We start from the raw sequence: 26,802 nt of genomic DNA, 5'->3' as shown, positions 1-26,802 counted from the left end.
ATTTTATGGCTTTATCTCTTAATTTCTATTATGAGTGCTTCTCAAAATAACTCAGAGATAGTGCAGGATAGTTCTGGTGAGGACTTGTTCACAGTACATGAAATAATATATATGTATATATATTGATGACTCACAGCATCAGTACAAGATAAAATGTTATACATTACATCCACATGTACCAATATGACTGTACTCAGATAAGTTTATATTTTAGACATGGCTCTTGATGGAGGAACTGTATCCACTCTGGCCATCATAGTACCTAGACCACAGCATAATACCCCCATATTTGGAAGAGCCCTTAATTGCTGGAAGCACTTTGGAAGTAAGGTCATCCACATCAATGAATCCACTGCCAGCAGCAGCAGAGGAAGCTGGTAGCCCCAAGAAGATCTTGTTGGCTGGAATATCAGAAGTCCATTGCTTCCATGCATCTTCCAGGTTGGTAATCTCACTAGAGAATTGGCAAGGAGGATTGTTGTAGAATTGGACCCAAACATTGTCAAAAAGACCTGCAAAAAATTATATTTGAAATATGAGAGAAGGGGAAAGAGAAATATACATTATATAAAGAAGAGAGTAGATGAAATGATACACACATATATATTATTTTTAAATGCTTAATTAATACTTTTACTTTTTCTCATTCTTATCATATCATATTAAATATAATATCTGTAATTTTTCTCTCTATCTAACTATCATTGAGCATGTTTGAGTATCCATATATAACTTTTCTAAGTAATATGACAGGAGGAAAAATTGTATGAAGATTCTATGTTGTTTGTATGGTCTTACAATTAGAATTAAAGCTTCAATTCAATCAAAATGTTAAACTATAATTTAAATTTTAACCAGGGAACAACAAAATACTATCATAAAATTGTATGTAAATTATATGTCTTATGACAGAGGATAGAAATAGAAAAAAGATAGGCATTATTTAAGTACCTGTCTTGAGGGCATTTCCTATCCAAGAATCAGGAAAGGGGCACTGAGGGGCTGCTGTCAAGTATACTTTTCTTCCCTTGTTGCTGTACCCTTTGAGGTACCTTGCAAGATCATCCCAATAGAGGTTTGATCCTCCTTCAATGTCAAAGTCAATGCCATCAAGAACAGCAGGTCCAAGAGGGCGAGAAGGAGAGGTTCCCCCCAAGAAATTGTTCCAAAGGTAAGTGGCCACTTGCCTTGCATCTTGAGGAGATGCAAGTGAGTAGCTACCAGCACCTCCTCCCAAAGACAACAACACTTTTATGCCTTTGGCTTGGCAAGATTTGATGTCTGAGCTCAACTTAGTGCAAGCATCACTATAGGGGTCACAATGACCAGCAAGGTTTATCATTGGGGTTTGGCCATTGCCAAATGTTGGCAAAAAGGCCAAGATGGCAAACTCATAGTTCCCTGTGGCACATGCCTCTGCTAGGGTGCCTTCATTGCCATTCTGGCCCCAGTACACTGCAATGCTGCCACCATTGGAACCACTTGCTAGTGCCAACAGTGCCAAGGTGAAGAATGAGAATGAGGTTGCCAAGTTTGCCATTTCTGTTGAAACAACTACACAAAAACAAGTATATGTTTTCTTTTGCTGATGCATGGTGTTATCAAAATGACCTTTTTATAAGGGTAACATAGCACAACATGCACCTGAGACCGTGGATTGCCAGTTACTTCATCTCACAGTCCAATATTTCAATTTTTGATGTTGATATTCATATTGGAGAAGCACCGTGCCAATTACCCAATCTCACTATTGTTTCCACTCCACTTTTGCACATACAATCATTACACTGGTCAAAATGCAACTCAGGGCCAAATTTATTATTAGGCTTGTCAATTTTTTTAAAATTTATTCTAATACAAACTCACTTAATTCTATTCTCCAATATTTGAAGAAAAATAAAACTATTTTTTTACCACAAAGACCAGTTCAACTTCAACTTTAAATATAAGTTTTGATAGTTTTTTTTTCTCACTTTTATCAATTCAATTTCATTATTTCAAAAGTTTTAATTTGACCAAGTTATAATAATAAATAATCATATCGCAACTTTTTTATTTAAGAGTATAAAACTTAAATAACAACCTAAACATCTTTTTATTTGAGAGCATAAAACCTAAATAACCTAAACATCTTTTTATTTAAGAGCATAAAACCAAAATAACAACCTAAGCATCACGTTTTAACTATGACTTAGCCTATGAAACAACTGATCCACCATACAATAATTTAGTCATTATTTCTGAATATGTCCTTTGGTACTAACATGATAACACCTTAAATTAACTATTTAAAAAAAAAAATCAAATTAAGACCTTTAAATAGTGAAACTAAATTGAAAAAAGAAAGAAATAAAATTACTAAAAAAAGTTATTAAACCTGAAATAAATTAGCATATTTTCTAATTTTTGTTGCTATTCTACAGTAGTAACGTGATCCATATGCTAAGTATATTTATACTCCAAACCTTTAACGTGCAAACATCGACCAACAGGGAATCTTTGAACGATAATTTGGATAAACATAAACCAACAGGGAATCTTTGAACGATAATTTGGATAAACATAAACCAACAGGGATTTACTACATATAAAAATATATGTTTGGTTTGATTTTGAGACGAAAGTGGATTAAATTAAACACATATGTAATATATAATTGAATTTAATTTAAAAATTATGCCAATGTGCTATCCTAAACGTAAAAAGGCTAGCACAACAAGCCAGCTTCAACAGAGATCAAAATCAACTTTAAATTATATTCACAACTCGCTTAGGTATTAAAAAGAAGAAAAAAATACCATTATTTTACTTACAGAGAAACTTGGCAATATTTGAACAAAGTAACAAAAATTCTTGCATACACATATATAGACCCTCTTCCACTCGCCAGAGCCAACAATGGCATGGCAAAAATAATGAAGAAACTACATTCAGGGTTGCTCTTGTATCCACTGATGATGGAATGATCATGGTCGGTGATAGACATATTTTGTTCTAGGATCCACAATCAGACCTTTTCCTCCATTCACTTCTAAGTCATGCCTATGAAAATATGAGCAAAGAATGAATTAGAAGCTATAACCTAAGCAACATTTACCAGGAAACAGAAACAAAAAACAAAATATGCTAAACCTGTCTGAAGCCAAAATGCTTTTGGAAATGAAGTACAGCATTTTATGAAAACAAAAACGCTAGCAACAACTTCTTTAACATACTCTTTAAATACGCTGCTTATTATTGATTGATATTTATTGAAAACTAAACCAGTTTACCTTTGCTTTTGCAAGGCAATGTAGTGGACAAGTGCCTAATGCATTAACAAGAAGTGCATGCTGATGTGGGTTCAACATTTGCACAGTTTTAATATAACCACAGATAACAAAATCTTGCATATCTCATTCCCCATTTAACTAGTAGTCGTTCATGGAATAGCATTTTGAAAAGGAACAAATGATGCACCCAGGAAAACATAAAGACTCAACTGAAAGACGAAATCTGGGATGGTCAACTGTTCTCGGGGTACGTATCTGAAGAGCTGTAGTAATCTATCAACATACACCACTTTCTTCCATACCTAAGAGTTAATCATCAATGTTAATAACATATAAATGATGTTCTAAAATAAGTTTATGTCTGTTAATAAATCTGATTCATAACGCACCACACTATCGACAAGCAACTGAAGCGCGAAAACCGTCAATTTTAGTCCAATAGTTGGGTGAAGGACATATATTGCCTGTACGTATCAGATTGAGAGATCAGAACAAAGATTATAAAGGCATACAGAAAGACATTTAAGGAAACAGAAGTGTTGCATGCATACATGCAGGTTGTGCTGGTGCTTGCGCCCAAGTATTTGTTGTAATCTTCTCATCCAACCTAGGTCCGGTTGCCTATTTATAAGAAAAAAGGTGGACAAAGGTGAAAGGCAATCATCAAGAAACCACATCACTGAGAATTGCATACAAATCTTAAGAAACCAATGATAAGCTCTATTAATAAACACAGTTTCACAAACCAACCTGCTCATCTAAAATATTCTTAACCTACCATCAAAGTATTGTCTTCCTATGTATTCTATATTCAAGTATGGTTCACTTCAGTGGCATGTTATATTGGCTATAAAACAACTTCTCCCAATTACTTTCACCTTGCCCCTCCTAAGTTTTTGTTGGGAATCTCTCCTTAATTAATGGGAGACCATGACTAATGAATTTGTAATTGGTCCATTGAATATATTTAATGATGGACATTCCAAAGTCTTGGAATTATACCTCTCTTGAAGACTATGAAGTTCAATCTAGAAAGTTCAAGATAGTCTTTTTAAGGTATCTTGAAAATGTGAAAAATATTAACTATCCATTATTTCTTTATGAAGAAGTCTTTCTCTTCTTCTCTAACTTGTGAGGAAGAGAAAAACAAGCAAGTAAGAAGTGTAACATAGAGAGTAAATGAAAGAATTGAAATCCACCATAGTGTGAGACTAGTAATCCTAGTGAGAGACTAGAGAGACATTGTTGTATTCCATCAGACTTGGGTGACATTAAGTGTTACCCTCATAGAGTGAGAGAAACAAATATTGTAATCTTACTTTCATAGTAAAGACTTTTTTTTGGACTATGTCCCGTGGTTTTTACTTCTCAAGTTGACGAACGTTAAAAAAATTCCCAGTATCATTATTCTATTTTGTTCTATTTTCTCTTGTCTGCTTATTGCTTCTGCAAGTGCCTATTTTGTATATACATAAAGGTAGGAGAATTAATTTTGATTTTTCCAACAGTTTTTATTCACAAAAATCTACCACTCATAAATGCAAATAAGCTACCATAATAATTGTCAAAATCATGTTGCATTTAATGTATTTTAGGAAGTTTTTATTTTATTTTATCCTTGCTATAATTTTATTTTTTTATTACACGTGTATCCTATTTTAAAGACTTGGATTATGTACTTAAAACAATCCCATAATTACAGAGATTTTTTCCTTCGAATTAGCTCTTTATATTTCCTAAAATAACACTCATGTATTTATAGGTCCAATGGCTCCATTATTGAGATACAAAAGAAATATATTATTCTTTCTAAATTTGAGATAGTATCAGAACTCCAAATCTTTAGGAGTCTCTGACCATGTCTATCCACCCTCAAATGCGGCCTCATTGCTACGCCATTTTAATCAATATTGTAACCTTTATTGCTGTATAATCCGCCTATATGGTTTAGATCACGAATTCTAGAATGAAAACTGGGGACAAATCCCAAAGTACTAGAGAATTGAATAATATTCAGCCCACAGGTATGTGCTCTCTAATATATTCTGATATGTTTATGTTGCATAATTAGGATATAATTATTCCATAACTAAGTGCAGATTCCATTCTCTATTTATTAGGACATATTTGATATCTTTTAGTGATTTGATTTGTATAGCTTTAATTACCTATTATTTCTTTCTTTAATTAGGTTGTAAATAGCCTATAAATTTAGACTATAATCACATTTGTAAACATATATAAGAAATACATTTCCTCTATTTCTTTTAAATTGGTATTAGAGTAATTTTAAATATATCCTAGTGAAAGATTGTTAGGCTTATCAGACCACCCGCTATTGGACCATCCATAAATATATAGTTTCATGCATGAACTGTCACACTCAGCGTGAGAGGCGTGTTGGAAATCTCATATCGACTAGAAATTATGACATTTCATAGTATATAAGTGATGCAAATCCCACATTATCTGATTTTATGATGTTGAATTAGGCTTAAAAACCACGTCTTAATATGGTATCAGAGCTCCCAATTAGGGAGACTCTACTTCTGTAAATTTTTTTTTGGGCAGCTCATTGCTACAATTATTTTTTTCTAAACAGCCTTCATTGTTGCAACTGTTTTTTTTTTCTTTGTTGACCACGTCTTTGCTCCATTGACCACCTTCATTGATTGCCGACTGCCGCCACTAGAATTTTTTTTCCGAATCGGACCATCATAATTTTTGCGATCTGTAAAGTTCAATTGGTTTTGTCTCACTGCTGCCAACTTTTATCGATGTCGGATGAAAAGATAACCCCTCTTAGCTGTAGGTGTTGCAAAACAACTATCGTCTTGATGGACGCAATTACGTACAATGGGCCCAGTTGGTTCGTGCTACCGTCAAGGGAAGGAAGAAATTGAATCACCTAGAAGGGAACCCTCTAGCCAATACCGATCCTAAATATGAAGATTGGGACGATGAAGACTCTCTTATCATGACCTGGTTATAGCATTCTATGACACCATAGATCAGCCGAAATTGTATGTTCTTCTCCACTGCTAAGGAGATTTAGGAAAACCTTTGTCAGACGTACTCCATGAAAAAGGATATTGTAACATGTTACGAGATAGAAAACAAGATCTTCAATACCAACCAAGGGAGCCTTTCAGTAACAAACTACAATGGTATGTTGAATGGTTTATGGATCGAATTAGATCAGTATCAGAATTTGAAAATGAAGTGCACAAATGACTCTATCACACTAGCACATCTCCTTGAAAAGGTACGAATATTTAAATTTATTTATGGAATGATCTCTGGATTTGATCCAATTCAGATTCAGATTTTGGGTAAGGAAAAACTCTCTTCTCTCTCATAAGTTTTTCACATTGTACGAGGGGAAGAAACTCGGAGATCAGTATGCGGCAACTTTGTTGATAGTTTAGCTCTGGCTACTGACAAGGCCCCCCTATAAGAGGTCCATTCCCTTCATTTGGAAATCCTCCCACAAAGGCTAATCATGATGATCGCTGGTGCAACTATTGTAAGATAGGTCATACTAAGGAAAGGTGCTTCAAACTTCATAGAAAGGAGAAGATCTTGGATCGTATCGGAGGATTCAAAGGTACCATAAAAAGCCATGCTAATCAAGCATCGTCTGACTCTGAAAGTGCGGCAGCCTTACCTTTCCCTCAAGTAGCAGAGGAGGTCCCAACTCTCAGCAAAGAAGAGTTGGAATGTTTACGAGCTCTCATGAACTCTCTTAGCAAGACTTCTAGCTTTTGTTCTTTAACCATGAGTAGTAAGAGTTCTAGCTTCTTATCCTTTAATGCTTCTAGTACTGAAAATATCTAGATTATAGATGTTGGTGCTATTGATCATGACACCTCATTCTTCTTATTTTTCATCCTACAATGTTTTATCTAGTAACCAACATATTACCGTTGTTAATGGTTCCAATACCTCCATTACTAGTTGTGATAACATCCATCTTCAACCTTCCTTTCCTTTAAAAAATGTGTTTCACGTTCCCAAATTATCTTATAACCTTTTGTCTATTCATAAGATTACCCAAGATTTAGATTGTGTAGTGATATATATTTTTCATTCACATTGTGTTTTCAACGATCTTGCCACAAGGAGGACGATTGGAATTGCTAAAGAGCAAGGCAGGTTATATTACTTACAATAGGAAGAAAATAAAAAGTGTGCTAGACTGCAGGCACACACTTCTAATCTTCAGCAAGGCTCCGAATCTTGGTCAGCCTTTTAGATATGGCTTCAACATAAACGTTTTGGTCATCCTCCTTTTAATACCCTAAAGTCTTTATTTCTTGTTTTATTTACAAAATTATCGGTTGAGTCTTTTCATTGTGATGTTTGTCAGTTTGCTAAACACCATAAAACAACTTTTCTTCCGAATAATAATAAAAGTTCTAAACTTTTTTATCTTATTTATTCAGATGTATGGGGACCTTCACCTATTCATAATATCTCATGTGCCAAATGGTTTGTTTAATTTATTGATGATTGTATTCGGATGACCTAGATATTCCTCATGAAAGATAAGTCCGAAGTTTTTCACTTGTATGTAATTTTTTACCGAATGGTTCGAACACAATTTGAAAATCCAATTAAGAGATTGCATTCTGATAATGGAAGAGAATATGTGAACCAAAACATTTCCAAGTTCTTTAAGGAAAATGAATTTGTTCATGAATTAACTTGTGTAGATACTCTTCAACAAAATGGGATTGCTGAAAGGAAAAATCCTCATCTCTTTGAGGTTACTAGAGTTTTACTCTTCTAGACGACTGTTCCTAGATCTTACTGGGAGAAGCCGTCCTGACTGTCACTTACCGTGGCTCCGGCGAGGGTTCGACGACGGCTCCGACAAGGAGGTGGGTTCACCAATAAAAATTGAACTCTAACCCTATGCTCTAGATACTATATTAAAGGAAAAGAAAGAATAGGGTAAATCCCTTGTGTATATTGAACACATAGGGTTATGTTTATATAGGAAAAGAAACATATGGACTAAGCCCATTACATAAATATGAAATATCTAACAATATCTATAATATCTAATTATATCTAATAATATATAATAATATCTAACATCAGTGATAGAGACTCAATGTTTCTAAGTCTGTTTTGGAAGGAATTATTCAAATTGCAGGGGACGACGCTGAGGATGAGCACGGTGTATCATCCAGAAACGGATGGTCAAATGGAGGTGTTGAATAGAACGCTGAAAATGTACCTTCTTGCTTTAGCTCGGAGCAACCCAAAATGTGGGCAGTATTCCTTCCTTGGACAGAATATTGGTATAACACAAGTTTTCATGGGGCAACATGGTGTACACCTTTTGAAGTTGTGTATGGACGACTACCTGGGAAGACATGGCAACCATCAAGGAGCAATTTCCAGATTTCAACGTTGAGGACAAGGTTGTTTGAAGGTAGTAATGTTAGACAGGAAAATAAGGACAATAAATGGAGGGTGTATCATAGAAGGAAATTTAAAAATAAGGGATAAGGGGGTTAGTAAGTAGTTACGGGGGGTCTTTAAATAAAGACCAACCTGGTGTGGGTGAGGGTGAGGGTTAGCTGAGTTGTTGTCAAACCTGTGTGAAAGGAGCTATATTCCTTTGTAATTCTTTTGTGAGTTCTGAACCGTGCTGGAATAAAACAGATTTTTCTTTCTCTTAGCTGTGTTCTTTGAGGGAGTCATTGTTTTTATTTTAGGAACCTATCATATTAGTATAGCCCACAACCCGGTGCATCATGATAGAACTAAACATATTGAGGTGGAGAGACATTTTATTAAGGAGAAGGTAAACAGTGGCTTGATTTGCACCGCATTTGTCCACTCAAAATCAACTTGTAGACATACTCACCAAAAGGTTGAAGTGCATTAACTTTGAAAGAATTATATCCAAGCTAGGAATGGAAAACACTTACTCACCAGCTTGAGAGGGAGTGTAAAAACCAGACTACTCATTATCTATTTTAGGAAGTTTTTTTATTTTATCCTTGCTATAATTTTATTCTTTATTACAAATGTATCTTGCTATTAATACTAGGATTATGTATTTAAAAACAATCTCATAATTAGAGGGATTTGTTTCCTTAGAATTATCTCTCTATATTTCCTAAAATAACCAACAAACTCGTGTATTTATAGGTCCAATGGCTTCATTATTGAAATACAAAAGAAATATTCTTTCTAAATTTGAGAATAATAATGAATTCAAATTTATCAAAAAAAATCAACCCTTGATAAAAGAGCATAGATTAAGCCACAATACATCAAATCAATACATTTAAATGAAGTACGTACCCTTATTTAGCAATGTTAAACAGGCAGAAAAATAATGCAGAACCAACCACAACAAAGGTACATGACGACATATAGTAATGTAACATCAAGAAACCATTGCACACATAAAAAATGGTCAACCTAATGTTTCCAGCATCAATAAAAACTACTACTGATACAATGTGAGATGTTTGCCATTAAATACTCTCAAGTTTAGGAATAATCTGTGATATGTTATTTTATGAGATACATCATGTTTATATACAAGAACCTGTGGCCAATTTTAGGAAAAAGGGAAAACTTATTCTAGTGGACAAATCCCTGTCATTATGGGATTGATTGTACATATATAACCCTAGTATTAATAGCAAGATATATTGTAATGATATAAAATAAAAAATACAGCCAGGGTAGTATAAAACTTCCTAAAATGCATCAAGAACAATCACGATTTTGACAAATACCATAACTAGCTCAAACAAAAATGTTCAGTCATATTTTATGACATTGACAGTTGAATTTACAGTTCCCTTTTTCTAAAAGAAAGTGAATTTAAAGAGTTTTAGAAATGAAAGAATTTTTTGTTTGTGTAATCAACTAATTCACATATTATAACAACTAGCTCAACAAGTAAGGTACAGACAGTTAGCTCATCCAAATACTTTTGAAATACAACCCTGACATATTTGATATCTATAACACACATAAAAGAAATAGACCAATACGGAAATCCCAGAATTCCATCCTTTAACACTTACACTTGCAGAGATGCAGCAGAGTGAAAGTATACAATAGTATAAGGTTTCTGCATTATAGGCTCAAACTCCTGAAATTTAACACAACTTTTAGTATATTAAAAAAGTAAACAGCATAAACCAAAAGGATAAAGATTAAAAATTAGTCATAAATGAAGACAAATTAAGAAAATTACGCATTCCAAACATTGAAGATAAATTTATAATAGTCGAACTTATGCTCGTCAGCAGTAAAATATGTCAAGCTGAAGGATATAACTGAATCACCTTCACTACGTAAAGAACAAATCGCTCCAGATCAAGACATCTAAGCAAAAAGTGAGCCCCCACAACAACCATGACGGGCCTACCCTCACTGTCTACCCCTCCACGATAGCTGAAAAACATAAGTATCTCTGAAATTAAAAGTAATTATCAATCCGAACACATGCATGAAATCTTCTTTTTGAATGATCAAGAGATGAAAGAATACCAGAAAACTTTAAAGAGCATATAGCTGTTATTTATTTATTTATGGTTGAAATCTTACAAGAATTATATATTCTTCAGAAAGTAAAATTAAAGTCTAATTTAACCTTACAAAATCGGCTTGTAAGGTGGGGATTACACCCTCTTATATACTATAATTTGGTCATATCATTAGTCGACTTGGGATTTCCAACCGATATAATCCAAAAACATTTTTTTTTCTTTTATGAAAAATAAAATGTGTATCATAAATATTGTAGAAGTGTCTTGTGTCACTAGAAATTATAGTTTTTGAAAAAGCCAAAGTTCCTTACCACTTGTTCACTTATCACTTGTTCAATGACAGAAATTTCTCAACCTAAAATTTTTACTAACATTATCAATTGAATTTCATTAATCTTGCTAGAGTTAACCATGTGTAAATTGAATAGTACTAGGAATTAGCTATTAGTTCTTTTAGGAAGTGAATTTAGGCCTAACTATCAGAGAAAATTGGCTTGTATAAGTTTGGATTCACTTTTATACTACAATTTGGTCAAATTTCTAGTTGATGTGATATCTCCAACAAGTTCCTCATTTATAATTCATGTTGATTAGCTCTAATTTAGGAGATGATTCTAATAGGGACTTGGGTGTTACGAAGTGCCCAAAACCCACATCGAGTAATATGGGGTCCTCGATGGAGTATTTGAAGTGTTTGATTCTTTTCCCTTAAAACATAATAAGGGTTGATTCTCCAAGTGCTTGAGTGGTTATCAATTGATGCTATGATAGGAAGCATAAAAGATATTAGAGTTCCAGAACTCAGCCCTCGGAACCTATCTTTTCCTACGGAAGAACTTGCATGTTGTGGCTCTAACAGTGATGATGGATTACCCATTATACCCCCAACCTCTGCTGCTGTTAGTTGTTCTTTCCATGTCTGTTTCTTTGTTCAGCCATTCCCCAAAATTGTTTTCACTTCCAATCATATCTCCACTATTGGCCTATTAGCCACTTTCCTTTGTTTCTTCAGATTAGTTAATATCCCATCCTTCCAGATTTCACCTTCTCTTTGGTCTTCTTCCACCCTCGAACCTTCATTTTCTACGTTTTCTCTAATCCAAGTACCTCCATTTCCTGTTATCTTGCATGCCCCTGATTCCACTTCCTTTTCTTGGACCCAAACTAGCAGATCTTGGTCATATGTAGGCTGAAAATGTGTTAGGAACCAAGAATTATAAAGAGAAGAAAAGAAAGGTTTTTATTGAATAGAAAGAAAAGAACAAGAAATAGGAGAGCACTCTCTCCTTCAAGGGTTTCCCCTTCACAAAGAGCTAAAGCTCAATCTACAAAAATATTACACACTACCCCTCCCCCTCCCCTTCTTTCTTATTTATATCTAACTAGCAAATCAAATAACTAACTCATGACTATTCTGATTCTAACTAACTCCTCCTCTATGTGTAACCTAACAATACACTCTTCCAAAAAAACAACCTTGTCCTCAAGGTTGGAACAGTGAACCTTGTCTCTGTGGCTCATCTTCAACACCATGATCTTTATCTACGCTTCCTGAAAGTATTGTGATATTGTCTATCATAGGGAGGGAACCCATTGGCTATCATATGAAGTAAATCTGAATTTGGGAAAAAATGATGCTTGGTTGCATCTCCACCTTCAACTTTCTTACTAGTTAGCTCTATAATTGGCCTATCAAGAAAAAGATCATTACAACACATAGTCTTCAATTTCTTTATTGATGCATCCCCTTCTGCCCTTATCATTTCAGTTTCTCTTGCAAATCTCACTTCATTGTTGGTTTTTTCTTTGCTGCAGAGTGTGATTCTTCCTATCTGAACCTTCTCCCACATCTTGGGTCTTCTTCTCTTCATCATTAACAAATTTCTCTCCTCCCTCCAACATTTTGTCCCTTTTCTTGATGTCCCGCAACAATTCTTTAATTTCTTTCAAGTCCATAAAGCTTTCCTTCAAGAACTTGGTGTCCGTTCTAACAGATTCCTCTCCTCCCTCGTACATATTGTCTCCTTTCTTGATGTCCCGCAGCATTTCCTTTATTTCTTTCAGGTCCAGCATGCTTTCCTTCAACCCCATAATTTCCGCTCTTATTTCCGAATTCCATCTACCCTATTCGCTGATAAACTTCTCTATTGCCGCCATTCTCTGTTCCATCTTTTCTTCCTCCCTCTCTGTTTTTTTGTATCCGGCAGGTCGGACTAATTTGTAGGAACCAAGAATTATAAAGAGAAGAAAAGAAAGGTTTTTATTGAATAAAAAGAAAAGAACAAGAAATAGGAGCACTCTCTACTTCAAGGGCTTCCCTTCACAAAGAGCTAAAGCTCAATCTACAAATATATTACACACTGCGCCTCCCCCTCTCCTTTCTTATTTATATCTAACTATCAAATCAAATAACTAACTCATGACTATTCTAATTCTAACTAACTCCTGCTCAATGTGTAACCTAACAATCCTTAGGTCGTTGGTTCAAATCTGGCAGATCGAACCAATTTGTTAGGAACCAAGAATTATAAAGAGAAGAAAAGAAAGGTTTTTATTGAATAGAAATGAAAGAACAAGAAATAGGAGAGCACTCTCTCCTTCAAGGGCTTCCCCTTCATAAAGAGCTAAAGCTCAATCTACAAAAATATTACACACTACCCCTCCCCCTCTCCTTTCTTATTTATATCTAACTAGCAAATCAAATAACTAACTCATGACTATTCTAATTCTAACTAACTCCTCCTCTATGTGTAACCTAACAAAATGCTTGAGTAAAACCCTCCGAAAACATTCCCATGAGAGCTTAGGATTGCTAACATTCCACTGTTGTCAACAGTAAGCATGTCCTTCTAGTGCTTTTGCAACCTCTCTTCCTTTATTCCTTTAGTGGTGAAGTGCTGCTCAAAGTGAATGAATCATCCATTCACATCACTTCTTTGAAAGATTGAGATTCCTTTATGCTCTTCATGGAGTTCTCACCTAAAATTCACAATCTCTTTCGTCATTTCTTCAACAATGTGTTTTTTCCTTCTTCTCGTGAATCCTCCCATCTTCACTACCCACAACTCCAAGATCAGAGCTCTCATTTCCTAGTAATCAAGCAGTTGTAAGCAACCAGTAAATAATAATAAAATGGCTAAAAAGTTGCATAAAGAAAACTGTCTAAACTTGCAGAACTAAGAAGGTATGCTCCCCCTCTCCTTTCTTATTTATATCTAACTAGCAAATCAAATAACTAACTCATGACTATTCTAATTCTAACTAACTCCTCTATGTTTAACCTGACAAAATGCTTGAGTAAAGCTGATGGAGGAGGGCCAAGCACACCTCACCATGGAAGCCAAGACCCAAGACTAGACCGTGATGAGCGTCTAGACTCAAGAATGGAGCGTCTAGGACATGATGAAGGGAGGCTACACATGGAGCGTCTAGGAGGAGGCCTAGACCGTCTAGGACCTATTACAAGGTCAATGGCTAAGCACATTCACACCCAAATGGATCTAGCCACGGATGGAAGAGAGAAGACCTTGTATATGTTACATAGAGGCCCATTAGGGGTGGCTTAGTAATTAGTGTAGTGTTAGAAAGCACAAACTTGTCTTATATGTGATTTACCCTAGATTTTGTGCACATTCTAGAACTTTAGCACACATGACCGACCATGTGGTCCATGTGCCATGTGCCTTCTCATTTCCATTTCATTTTGCTCACATTTCATGTGTAATTAGCTTAGGATTTACGGCCTCCTTAGCCTATAAAAGGAGATGCCTAGCTCTTGTATTTTCAAGATTAATGAGAGTAATGTTATGCTGCCAACATTGTGCCATACTTTGCTTTTCCCTAGTTTCTAGGATCTAATCTTCATCTTCATCACCTACCATAGGGCTGGCCGAACCTCCCTCTTTCGATACACATCATGCACCTTTAAGATCACCATAGCTCCTAGGAGGATCTTGCACATTTCAATCCATAGCTTCCGCACCCTTGATCATGATTCCGAGAAGAGCTCCATGAAATTTGCCATCAAAAGCCCTCCAGAAACATTCCCATGAGAGCTTAGGATTGCTAACATTCCACTGTTGTCAACAGTAAGCATGTCCTTCTAGTGCTTCTGCAACCTCTCTTCGTTTATTCCTTTAGTGGTGAAGTGCTGCTCAAAGTGAATGAATCATCCATTCACATCACTTCTTTGAAAGATTGAGATTCCTTAATGCTCTTCATGGAGTTCTCACCTAAAATTCACAATCTCTTTCGTCATTTCTTCAACAATGTGTTTCTTCCTTCTTGTCGTGAATCCTCCTATCTTCACTACCCACAACTCCAAGAACAGAGCTCTCATTTCCCAGTAATCAAGCAATTGTAAGCAACCAGTAAATAATAATAAAATGGCTAAAGAGTTGCATAAAGTTGACTAAGAAGGTCTGCTCACCCCCCCCCCCCCCCTCCACCCCCCAAAAAAAAATTGGCTCCCCCTCAACAACTCTTCTTATTTATAGGCAACTAGCTATTATCAAACTATCTTAACTAATCACCAATATAACTAACAAATAGTTAAGTACTAACCTATTGTAACTGATACAAGAGAGAAAATAGAGGCACATTGAGCATTAAACCGTGTGCTTAAATGCACACAGATGCATGATTATATAGGCTTAGTGCATTAATTACACATGGCTAGAGGACATTTTGTTCCCCTAAATGAGATATTCATTCCTATAAGCTAATTTTATTCTCAACAGTAACTAACTACTAACTGATTCCTCTTATGATTAATAATATTATTCATACAAATACATACACAAGGTTGTCAAACTAAAAAGACGTAAGCTCATGGAGACCATGTAAGCTAGACTCAAACTCAAAGTGTAAACTGGTAAGAGTTTATTTAATATTTTAAAAATATTCAATAAATTATAAATAATATATACTATAAAAAAATAACACTACAAATACAATAACAAACTACCATAATAAAATACCATAGTTTTGTAGTATATTACAGTAAGATAAAATGAAATTATACTCAAATCATGCATAAATATATAAAATTAAAATTACAAAATATAATATATAAAATTAAAAAAATATAAGTATATCACTAATATATGTAAAAATGTTTTAGATATCAGTGTATCACTATAAAAATGAGTCTAGAAGTCAGGTTGCAGAGTAAATAATTCGCTAAATGAAAAATTCAGAATTGACCAAAAAAAAAAGAAAGCTTTAGAGACTTGAACTTGGATTGAACTAGGAAGGAGGATGGCTGTCACTGATTTTTGTTATTTCGCTGCTTTCGATGGGTGTTGCTGAACAAAGTTGTGAAGAACCTGATCACTATCACAGTCACAAAGAGGAAAATCGCTGTGGAGAATATTCGAGAAAGGATAAACATTGGGAGACTATACAACAAGTTTGGTTGCGAGAATAGAAGAGAAGCCCTCACTCCTTGCTTTGAAGAAAAGGACTCAAAATGCCCCTACAAAGTGCAGTTGTGGACAAAAAAATTCACTCAATGAAACTCGCCCACTCATTCATGAATTCACGAGTTGGGCCAAGTCTACCAATTTTGCTCAAGGAGTCTACCTCAAGCTTACTCAACACCAAGTTTTCTTGCGAGTTAAACAGGTTGGGGGAATGTAAGCACGTAAGCTTGTATGTTTTAAGAGTTGACAGACCATGTATGCACATGTGCAGACTCGTTAGCCACATATTTTCCTTCAATTCTATAAATCAAAACAATGAAATATATAAAAATCCTTGAGATTTTAGGAACTAAGAGTATGCATAACACAAACAATGAAATAGATAGATACTTACACAATTTTCATCTCTGCAATTTCAGACAAATTTAAGGATTTTGCTTTTGAAAGATATCTAGAGTGCAGAGAATATTCTTCGGCAGCAGACAACGGAGCTCCACCTATTTCACCAAATCCAAGCAAGTTAGCGAAATTCCAGCCTCTTTGTGCTTGAACAGTTTTTTCCCACTGCTCCAGACGTCTTTCATCAGGGTCCTTAATCAAAGACATGAAGGCAGGATCCAGAAATGTATCTAAATAAGATGAAGTCCTGTAAACGCCAAATTAATAAGGAGAATTATACAAGTTATAAAAATGGATGACACCTATTTAGACGAATATAATGAAAAAGATCCAATAAAATACAGCTTATGGCAATTAATACTGTGGAAAACAAACATAAAGCCACAAGAACAGTGATGTTTAAGAGCTTGTTTGATTTGCACGCCAAAAATATTTGAGGAAATGGAAAAGTAAATTTTGACCATGTTTTTCATTTCCAACATACATTTAGTTCTGCTGATAAGGGGCATTTAAAGAAGTAAGAAATTGTTTGTTGTGTCTGTTGCAAGATGAAGCACAGTAGCATCGCAAAATTGCAACAGAAAATTTAGATTATTGACCAAAACCATATTTTAGTCTGGCATCTGCTTTTTCATCTTTCATTTTTAATATAGTTCTTAACATTTAGCATTTTTCACTTTAGTCCCTGACATTTATATACTCCACTTTAGTCCCCCTACCTACTTGACATCTAACAAACAAAAATATTTGTCAAAACATATGAAAAAATCTTATCATATCCATTGGTTTCCATATTTTGTTATCTCATTTGTTTTCTCTTTTAGTTAGGATAATGAACATGTGTTAGTGCTTTAGGTTTCACAAAATATGAACACGATGTAATACATTTAAATACATTATAGAATATAGTTGAAAGAAGAAAATTGAATATATTTTCAAATGTGATTACAATATAAATTTATAGACTATTTACAATCTAATTAAGGAAATAAATAATAGGCAATTAAAGCATAAATAATAGGTAATTAAAGCAAGAAATAATAGGTAATTAAAACTATAGAAATCAAATCAAATCACCAAAAGATACTAAATCTATCCTAATAAATAGAAAACAGAATCTGCACTAATTATGGAATAATTATCTCGTAATTATGCAACACTCCCCTTGAGGCTGCTGAATGTATATGTATCATTCCCAGCTTGCAAGTAAGATTTTTAAAATGTTTTATGAGAAGTCCCTTAGTGAACATACTTGCCAATTGGAGTTTTGAAGGAATGTACTCGGTGACTATAAGACCATTATACAACTTCTCCTTAATGAAACGTCAGTCTATCTCTACATGCTTTGTTCGATTATGTTGAACTGGATTGTGTGCAATACTGATGGCGGACTTATTATCACACGTCAAACCCATAGGAGCTTCATATTTAATTTTGAAGTCATCGAGTATGATCTTCATCCATAATAGTTCACAAACCCCTTGAGTCATGGTCCTAAATTATGCCACTGCACTTGATCTTACAACTACATTTTGTTTCTTGCTCCTCCATGTCACCAAATTTCCACCAAAGAACATGCAATAACCTGTGGTGGATCTCCTATCAACAATTAATCATGCATAGTCAGCATCAGTATATACTTTCATGGATAAGTTTTCCCCTTTTTTGAATAGTAATCCTTTCCATAGAGAAGCTTTTAAGTACTGAATAATTCTATTTACTGCATGCAGTGTCTTTCTTTTGGATCATGCATGAATTGGCTAACCACACTAACTGCATAGGCTATGTCTAGCCTAGTGTGTGATAGATAGATAAGTTTTCCCACAAGTCTTTGATATTGTCTTCTCCACCTTTGGACTTTCCTCATCATTCTCAATCCTATGATTTTGCTCTATTGGCACTCCAGTGGTCTTACACCCCAACTTATCAGTCTCTTTGAGGAGATCAAAGGTGTATTTTCTTTGAGAAATAAAAATGCCCTATGTATCCCAAGGAAATACTTCAGCTTCTCAAGATCCTTCATTTCAAATTGAGTAGTTAGTCTCTCTCAAAGTTTGTTTTTCAATCTCATCATCACCTGCAATAATCATATCATCTACATAGACCAAAAGTAGAGTGAGTTTACCATCCTGAGAATGCTTTATAAATAGAGTATGGTCACCTTGGCTTTGTCGATATCCTAAAGATACCATAGTTTGAGTAAACCTTCGAGACCATGTACGATGTGATTGTTTAAAGACCATACAGGACCTTCTTAAGTCTGCACACCTTATTCCCTTCATTAGTGACACCATAACTAGGTGGAATCTCCATGTATATTTCTTCCTCCAAGCTTCCATGCAAGAAGGCATTTTTAACATCAAATTGATGCATCTCCCAACTAAAGTGTGCTGCCAAAGAGAGAATAATCCTGATTGTATTCATTTTTTCCACTAGAGCAAAAGTTTCCTCATAATCGATCCCATAGGTTTAGGTGTACCCTTTTGCAACAAACTTTGCCTTAGATCCAGTGTGCCATCAAACTAATACTTAACTGTGTATATCCACTACAACCCACTGCCTTTTTATCCTTTGGTCTCTCTACAATCTCCCAAGTCTCATTTCTCTCTAATGCATCCATTTCTTCATTCATGGCTCGAATCCAGTTCTCATCTTTTAAGGCTTTTTGTACTGATTTAGGGATTCTGATAGACTCAATAGCTAAAACAAAACTCTGGTGCTGCATAGAAATTTTTTTCTGTAGACACAAATTGGGATATAGGATATTTGGCACAAGATCTTTTTTCTTTTCTCAAGGCAATGGATAAATCATTTAGGTTAGGCTCAAAAGCAGTATTTGTGATGTCCTCAAGAGTCTCACGAGTATGAGTTCTTACCTCTAGTTCGGACAATTGAAGTTGTAGTTCAACTGGGATGGGTTCTTGTTGCCTTCGCTGATATTGTTTCCCAAAATATTTGTCCTCATTATTCTTCTTTGGTAATGATGTTGGTGTAGGGTCTTTGTCATCCTCCCTAAGAATGAAATCATGCAACAAAAGGAAAAGGTGGCAACCCAACAACCTCATCTTTTTGGATACTCTCCCCCTCAAGCTGAAAACTAGGAAAAAAAGACTATTTCATGGAAGGTGACATCCTTGGAAACATAGACTTTACGAATTTGAGGGTGATAACATTTGTACCTCTTTTTGTTGGGGGCATAATCGATGAAGGCACATTTGATGGTGCGAGGATCTAACCTACCCCGATAAAGACTATGAACATCGACAAAAGCAAGACAACCAAAGACAATTATGAAGACTAGTCAAAATGGGAATAGAATGATAGAAGTGTGTGCCTGTAGTTTAACACACTTTTTATTTTCTTCTTGCTGTAAGTAATATAACTCACCCTGCTCTTTAGCAATTTCAATAGTCTTCCCCGTAGCAAGATCCTAAAAACACAATGAGAATGAAAAAATACCACTACACAATTTAAATCTTGGGTAACCTTTTGAATAGACAAGAGGTTATTAGATAGTTTGGGAACATGAAGCACATTTTTTAAAGGAAAGGAAGGTTGAAGGTGGATGTTACCACAACCAGTAATGGGGGTATTGGAACCATTAGCTACAGTAATATGTTGGTTACTAGATAAAGCAATGTAGGATGAAAATAAGAGGAATGAGGTGTCATATGATCACTAACACCAATGTCAATAATCTAGATATTTTCAATACTGGAAATATTAAAAGATAAGAAACTAGAACTCTTATCACTCATAGTTAAGGAACAATAGCTAGATGTCTTACTAAGGGAGTCCATGAGAGATCAAAACCAACTGAGCTTTTGCAGATGGGCAAAATTTGGCCCTGTTCACAAAAAACAATTTCACCGAAAAAAAAATTCAACGGCGGTTTTTGGCGGTCGACGGTGGTCAACAGCGGTTCCCGGAAGTCAACGGTAGTGGTCGGTGGTCAACAGTGGCAATGATGGTCAACGGTGCAAGGTGGTGGTCAATGGAAAAAAGAAAATGAAAAAAAAATCAGTTGTAGCAATGAATGCCTAGAAAAAAAATAATTGCATAAGCACAGTCTCCCAGATCAAGAGCTCTCATACTAAGTTGAAAGAAGAAAATTGAATATATTTCTGAATGTATTTACAAATGTGATTACAGTCTAAATTTATAGACGGTTTACAATCTAATTAAGGAAAGAAATAATAGGTAATTAAAGTTATACAAATAAAATAAAATCACCAAAAGATACTAAATCTATCCTAATAAATAGAAAACAAAATTTGTACTAATTATGGAATAATTATCTCCTAATTACGCAACAAATATGGTACAAAGTATCTTTTCCTTGTCCCACAATACCAAAGACCACGTAATTTCAACAATTCCAACTTATTACCATTAGAGATGATACATCATTAAGAACAAATCTGACAAGTTGACAATCGATAGAATGACTGGATGACAACTATCAAGAAGTGGACTTTAAGCCTAACTCAACCTTATAAAATCGGCTTATAAGGTGAGGTTTGCATCTATTGTGGAATCTCCAACACACTCCTTTTACATTGAGGCTACCAACTCGTGCGTATGACTATATATAATGGGTGGTCTGATAATGGCCCGATAAGCCCAACAAAAACTCGTTAGAGAAAGCTCTAAATAACTTTGATATCATATCAAAAAGTGGACTTTAAGTCTAACTCAACCTTATAAAACCGACTTATAAGGTGATGTTTGCACCTACTGTGAGATCTCCAACAACAACAATTAAAATGCTAGTTTCATTCGTCGATTACCATTTGAAGAGAGAAAATAATACATCCCACATTCCAAATGGCAAGTAATATCATAATGGTAGTATCCCATCATTTCTAATAGTGAATCCTAGATAACTAGTATATTAATAGATAGACAAACTAAAGTGAATTTATAGACGATATGGACTACTATAGGGCCTCAGTATAGATTGTTTTATCAGATTCAGTGAGATCAACTATTAATCTGTGCTTAGAATGGTAATGTATATTCAAGTATCCTGCACTAAATTAAAATTTACTAACCTGCGAAGTGAACCGACATCGCTAACAGGAAGATCAACTGGAGCTTTAGCAGGTTTTGAAACAACTTTTTTAGGCAAAGGTTTTATTCTGATTTTGCGCGCATCTATGACAGTCTCACCATTTTCATCCCCAACATCTGCAGGAAGCTTTGCCAAAGCCATCAACTCCTCTTGTTTATCCCGGGGAAAGTAGAGTGGAAGCAACCTACATGGACATTATATGAAAGGTAACAGTAAAAAGTAACAGAAAGTCCAAACTTGAAAAGAAAAAAAAAGAAAACAAATATACTTTTGACAAGTTTATTTTATATAAAGCACTGCATATGTCAATAACTGAAAAACAAATTACCTTTTATATATCTCAGTATCAATAGTGCTGGTAGTGCAAAAGACGACAGCTGTTATATTGTCTTTCTGCTTCTCAAGAAATCGCCTCACAGTTCCTGAATAAAAACACCTTAGAAAAAATATAAAAGAATACAAAGTGTAGAAACTTAATAATAATAATAATAATCAGACGTCAGAAACGGTTAATAACAATCATTCTTTATGTCTACACTAGATGCATTCAGCATGCACATGACTAAGTATCCCGAGGTTATGTTTCAACATTAATGATAATTACAATGAAATGACGCTTTTGGAAACTACATAAAATGGTAGAATTTTGCAAGCGGGATGCAACTATAAAAACCACTGCTTTCCTAAATAATTTGCACCGTCATCCCCTTAATCAATAATCTAAGACTGGTTAGTAAGATGGAAAACAAAAGAAGTAAACTGATTCGCACCAGAGCATGCTTTGTCATTCTGTCTTCTTCCTCTCCCTTTCAACCAATGATTGATTTACTCTCTCTACTTAAGATAAAGTTAGCATGCTATTTTTTTTCGTTTTTCACGTTAAAGGCTGATATTTTCTGTATGGATGGAACAGCAATAAGTAATTTATCTCCAAAAGAAGGTCAGTTTAAATCCTATGAGATTGTCAGAGTTAACCTGTTTAATTTTTTTGGCTAGAATAAATATCACAATAATGAACATGTAAAATGTGCAAAAAAACTCACTTATAGCTACATGTGCAGCTGGCTCACGGGGATAGTTCTTTGCCTCGGTATAAATACATCCCATAGCAATACTGATTGATATATGCCAACAAGAAAAGTAAGTTTCAGATCTTTAAAGCTGCATGGGAAACAAACTATTTCAAGAAAACAAAAAATTAGGACATTTTAAACAAAAACCTTTTAAGCCCATGTTCAATTAAAAGTTCTAAGCAAGAACGATAGCAATGGCTTAAAGCATTCTCTGCCGCTGTTTGGTACTTCGAAGCATACTTTGGCCCAACTGTATGGATAACTTTCCTGCAAAAAAATTTATCGACGGTGTAAATTTCATATGGAATGAATTTAACTTTCAGCCAAGAGAATTATACATGCAAATAAGAAATACAGATCAGAAACAAAGGGGCAGAACCCATTAATATAATTTGTGTAGCATGACAAATGACTTAATGATCTCACACCAAAACATAGGAAAATAGAAAACATGTTTTTGCCAATGTCCACTTATACACATGCACTCACAATCACATCTGCCATCCATAATATACAATAAAAATATCAAAAGGGTCAAAGGTAGCATGAGAATGCAACAGCACTGACTTAAAGAGACAATCTCAGTTTCTTTTCGCCAAGAAAGGAGGCAAAAAAGGTATACTGTGATTGCATAGTGGCTTTCATCTTCCCATGTGGTAAATGAATACATCGACTTTTGATTTGAAAAGGAAAAAAAAGGGGGCTAATATACAAACCTTGCAGGAAGGTCATAGGCATTGGTTACTTTAGCCATCCCTGTTCGACATCCACCCTGAGAACAATTAAGATATGTGATAGCAATTATATTATCATAACCATTTCCAGAAAGCTGCTTCCTGGCATGTCATTTTATGTATTGTAGAAACACAATGCTGCAATCATTAGCTCAATCTCTCAACCAAAATATTATCACCAACAAATAAAAAATTCCAAAGAAAATATAATAATCACTAAATTTACAAGCTCAAATAACACAGAACATAACAAAATTATTGCAGAACAATTTATAACTTATAAGAACTATACCAAAGTTGCACATTCTTCTGCAAGACCAGGTCCAGCTGCGGCATGCAATCCAGGGCTGCTGTGTGCTTCATCCAAAACCTGTAGACAATAAATAAAAGCAAGCTAAGAAATATAATGCTATTAGCTCAATTATATTTACTTGAGGCCCAGTACTGACATGCTGCATAGTATCATTACATACAATAGTCTAAGGTGCAACATAATTGTTGAGAATTGATAGAACTTATATGTGACTCAATTTCCAATGTCACGAGAGACATAGGATAGCAACAAGTGAAAAGTGAATAAGAGGCAGACAAAAATTGGTCAATGTCAAGTTTATATTTATTTAAAATATAAATCCTGCTTTAATGACGTTATTTGAATAAATTTACACAGATATTCTTTCTTAAGGGTTCAATATTATGTGATTTTATTTATCAGCAATAAAATCACTCTTAGCTGAAAATTTAATTACACTCAAGCATCAGAGAGCAAGTGCCTCTAAGAATAATGACTCAAAGAAATATGTATGCAATTTCTCTATAGATGGGCCTCTTATATGTTGAAATTATTAGGGAAATAGGAAAGGAGAGAATAAAGAGACTGAATAGTCTGTTTAGTATCTATTGTAATATTATTGAACTCCTAAATCCTAATTCTAGTTAAATAAAGGAAAACATCCTGAAATATGGAAAAACCATTAAGACTACGAGAACATGTACAATACTCTAAAATACCATAAAGGTACTATCAGATATTTTCTACATATTCTCAAGCTAAATCTCATTAAGCTTACAACTTGTTAATGAACATTTAAAAGCTCAGGAAGGTGGCAATTGTTAATCAGGGCAAGGAGGTCTGATCTGACTAAAGACAATAAGGTCAGAAGATCGGAGGTAACAATGACCAGAAAGAGGGCAGAACGCACCCCCATGATGGCATGATGCCATTCATTTGACAAACCATTAGCCCTTGTTTATTAAAATATTAGACTCCTAGTTCTAATTAATTAAGCAAACAAAATATTATGAAAGGTGGAGAAAAATTGTAAGAAAACATTTACAACAATCTAAAAATACTTCAAAAAATAAAACAATGACATTATGAGATATTTTCTAGATATTCTAATATCATTAATGCCAGTTCCAATAGGAGATGCATGCAAATAAATAAATTGAGCTTGAAGAACAGTAACACTTTCTCAATTGGAGAGAACATGAACATGAAAAAAACAATCGCTTTATACAATAAAACAATCACTCTGGTGTCCGTTTTGGTCCAAACTGTTCCCTAGGAGTCCTTACAGATCATAATATCATTAAAGAATGAAGAAAGGAAAATCGGTCAGAAATTAAAACAATCATTAACCTAAGAACAGCAGTAGAAATTGATAGTTTATCAAAACAGTTCAGTGCCAATTGTTTTCTAGTGTAGACACAAAGAAGTAATGATTGTAAACTCCTTCAACCGGTGATCCTATTTTCTTGCTTTGTTTACACAACTTGAATTACAGTAAAAAAAAAGAAAATAACATAACATTAACTAACTTTGCAATTACCAAACCAAGAAAACCTAAACCAAACTATACAAATATATAAAGAAAAATCAAACTACATTACTAAACACATGCACTCACTCACCTCATTTGTCGAATTTACCACAGCATCCACCTCAAGGTTCCAGGGGTTCCCCCTCCACAAGTATATCTTCAAATTAACTTCATGGTTAACAGGAAACTTTGACACAGAACCACTGTCACCGCTGTCCGTCCCGGACTTGAATGTCAAGGGATCAGGGAAGTATGAACTAGAAAATGCTGAGTCTCCGTCGTTATGCACTAAGGAATGCTCAGCATCAATCCACCTTGGAACTTGATCCAAAGTCACAACAGAGTCCCCACTATCATTTGGCAATCCACCCCGGGATGTGGCTGAATCTGGAGTAGCCACAGGCCTATACATTTCAGGGACTCTTAAAATCAACAGCACCAATCCCTATGTTAAGGTTCTTCCAGATAACCTTTGCAAGTTTCACAATTGAACATTAGCAATCCCAAATTCACACCTTAGCTATTCAATCCCCACAATCTCAACCATAATTACCTCCTATGAAACAAAACATCAGATTCCAAAACAAACTTCAAGGGCAAACCTTTTCTTCAACTAACATTTGTGCAGCCAGGGAGAAAATGCAATTACAAATAGAAAAACTGGATTTTCAATTCTCACGCTAAAATGAAGAAGAAAACTAATCATATTATTTCCCTTCTATCAGAAGGGGGCAAATTCTGATATATATCAAAAGGGAAAACCGTAATTTGATGGAAAAAAAAAACGTGAAATACCTGAAACTGAAATCTGGGTTTCGAAAAGGAGCACTTTTTTTCGCTTCTTTCTCCTTAAAGTTCGCTCTTTTGGGGATCAAATGAGATAAAATACAACACTGTTGTTGCTGTTTACACGGGAGAATGATCTTGAAAAGTTTAAATTTTTATTTATTTATTTTATAAAAAAAAGGATCATGTGTTGTTTGTTTTTGTCTTGTAGCTAATAAGCTGATGTTATCAGATTGCGGTGCCAATGATTAAACAACAATTTAATACTCATTAATTGATTACTATTCTATTAAGAGTTTATTCCAATGTTTTTTTATGAGGTCTTGCAATGTTAGTATTTACATACAATTATGGTTCTTGTTCACTGTTTATGTGTACACGTCTTAACTAATTATATATATATATATATGTATATAATTAAATAACCAAATTTATCTTCAAAGAAATCTTTCAATTATGTATTTCCATGAAAATTGAAGATTCCTTTACACGCAAATTTAATAAAAAAAACCTATCAATTACTGTATCCATCGTTGAAAGTATTTACATAATGATATACAACATCTCAAAAAAAATTAATTTTGGAAATGAACAAGCCTGTCATCAAGGTACTAGGAATAATAATTCAATCAATAATATTGAAGTGTAATAATCACAATAATTATTGAAAAAAAAAAGATTTTAGCCCA

At 34.5% G+C, this 26,802-nt stretch overlaps 2 protein-coding genes across 6 annotated transcripts; both read right to left on the bottom strand.

The window, feature by feature from the left end:
* Window positions 1-84: 84 nt before the first annotated feature.
* Window positions 85-1,706, bottom strand: LOC137810623 (acidic endochitinase-like). Its single transcript, XM_068612002.1, has 2 exons — window positions 952-1,706; window positions 85-512 (listed from the first exon to the last, which is right to left on the bottom strand). The coding sequence occupies exons 1-2, from the start codon at window positions 1,592-1,594 to the stop codon at window positions 211-213; spliced, it is 945 nt and encodes a 314-aa protein (XP_068468103.1). The 5' UTR covers window positions 1,595-1,706; the 3' UTR covers window positions 85-210.
* A 918-nt stretch (window positions 1,707-2,624) lies between these two features.
* Window positions 2,625-26,300, bottom strand: LOC137810622 (uncharacterized). Of its 5 annotated transcripts, none has more exons than XM_068611998.1 (16): window positions 26,123-26,247; window positions 25,881-25,940; window positions 25,419-25,797; window positions 23,797-23,874; window positions 23,487-23,542; window positions 22,918-23,037; window positions 22,741-22,811; window positions 22,026-22,119; window positions 21,678-21,881; window positions 16,619-16,870; window positions 10,598-10,706; window positions 10,334-10,401; window positions 3,824-3,893; window positions 3,662-3,736; window positions 3,483-3,574; window positions 2,625-3,042 (listed from the first exon to the last, which is right to left on the bottom strand). In XM_068611998.1, the coding sequence occupies exons 3-16, from the start codon at window positions 25,737-25,739 to the stop codon at window positions 2,967-2,969; spliced, it is 1,686 nt and encodes a 561-aa protein (XP_068468099.1). In that variant the 5' UTR covers window positions 25,740-25,797; window positions 25,881-25,940; window positions 26,123-26,247; the 3' UTR covers window positions 2,625-2,966. The 5 variants fall into 5 exon arrangements, with proteins under 5 accessions (XP_068468099.1, XP_068468101.1, XP_068468097.1 ...); XM_068612000.1 differs by having other exon boundaries at window positions 25,881-26,007; window positions 26,123-26,223; XM_068611996.1 differs by lacking the exon at window positions 25,881-25,940 and having other exon boundaries at window positions 26,123-26,300.
* Between the last annotated feature and the right edge of the window lie 502 nt (window positions 26,301-26,802).

This window comes from Phaseolus vulgaris, chromosome 2, assembly GCF_000499845.2.
Source record: "Phaseolus vulgaris cultivar G19833 chromosome 2, P. vulgaris v2.0, whole genome shotgun sequence".
NCBI classification, from domain to species: Eukaryota; Viridiplantae; Streptophyta; class Magnoliopsida; order Fabales; family Fabaceae; genus Phaseolus; species Phaseolus vulgaris.
Note: the sequence above shows the minus strand (reverse complement) of the source record. Positions and strands in the feature narration are given on the sequence as shown.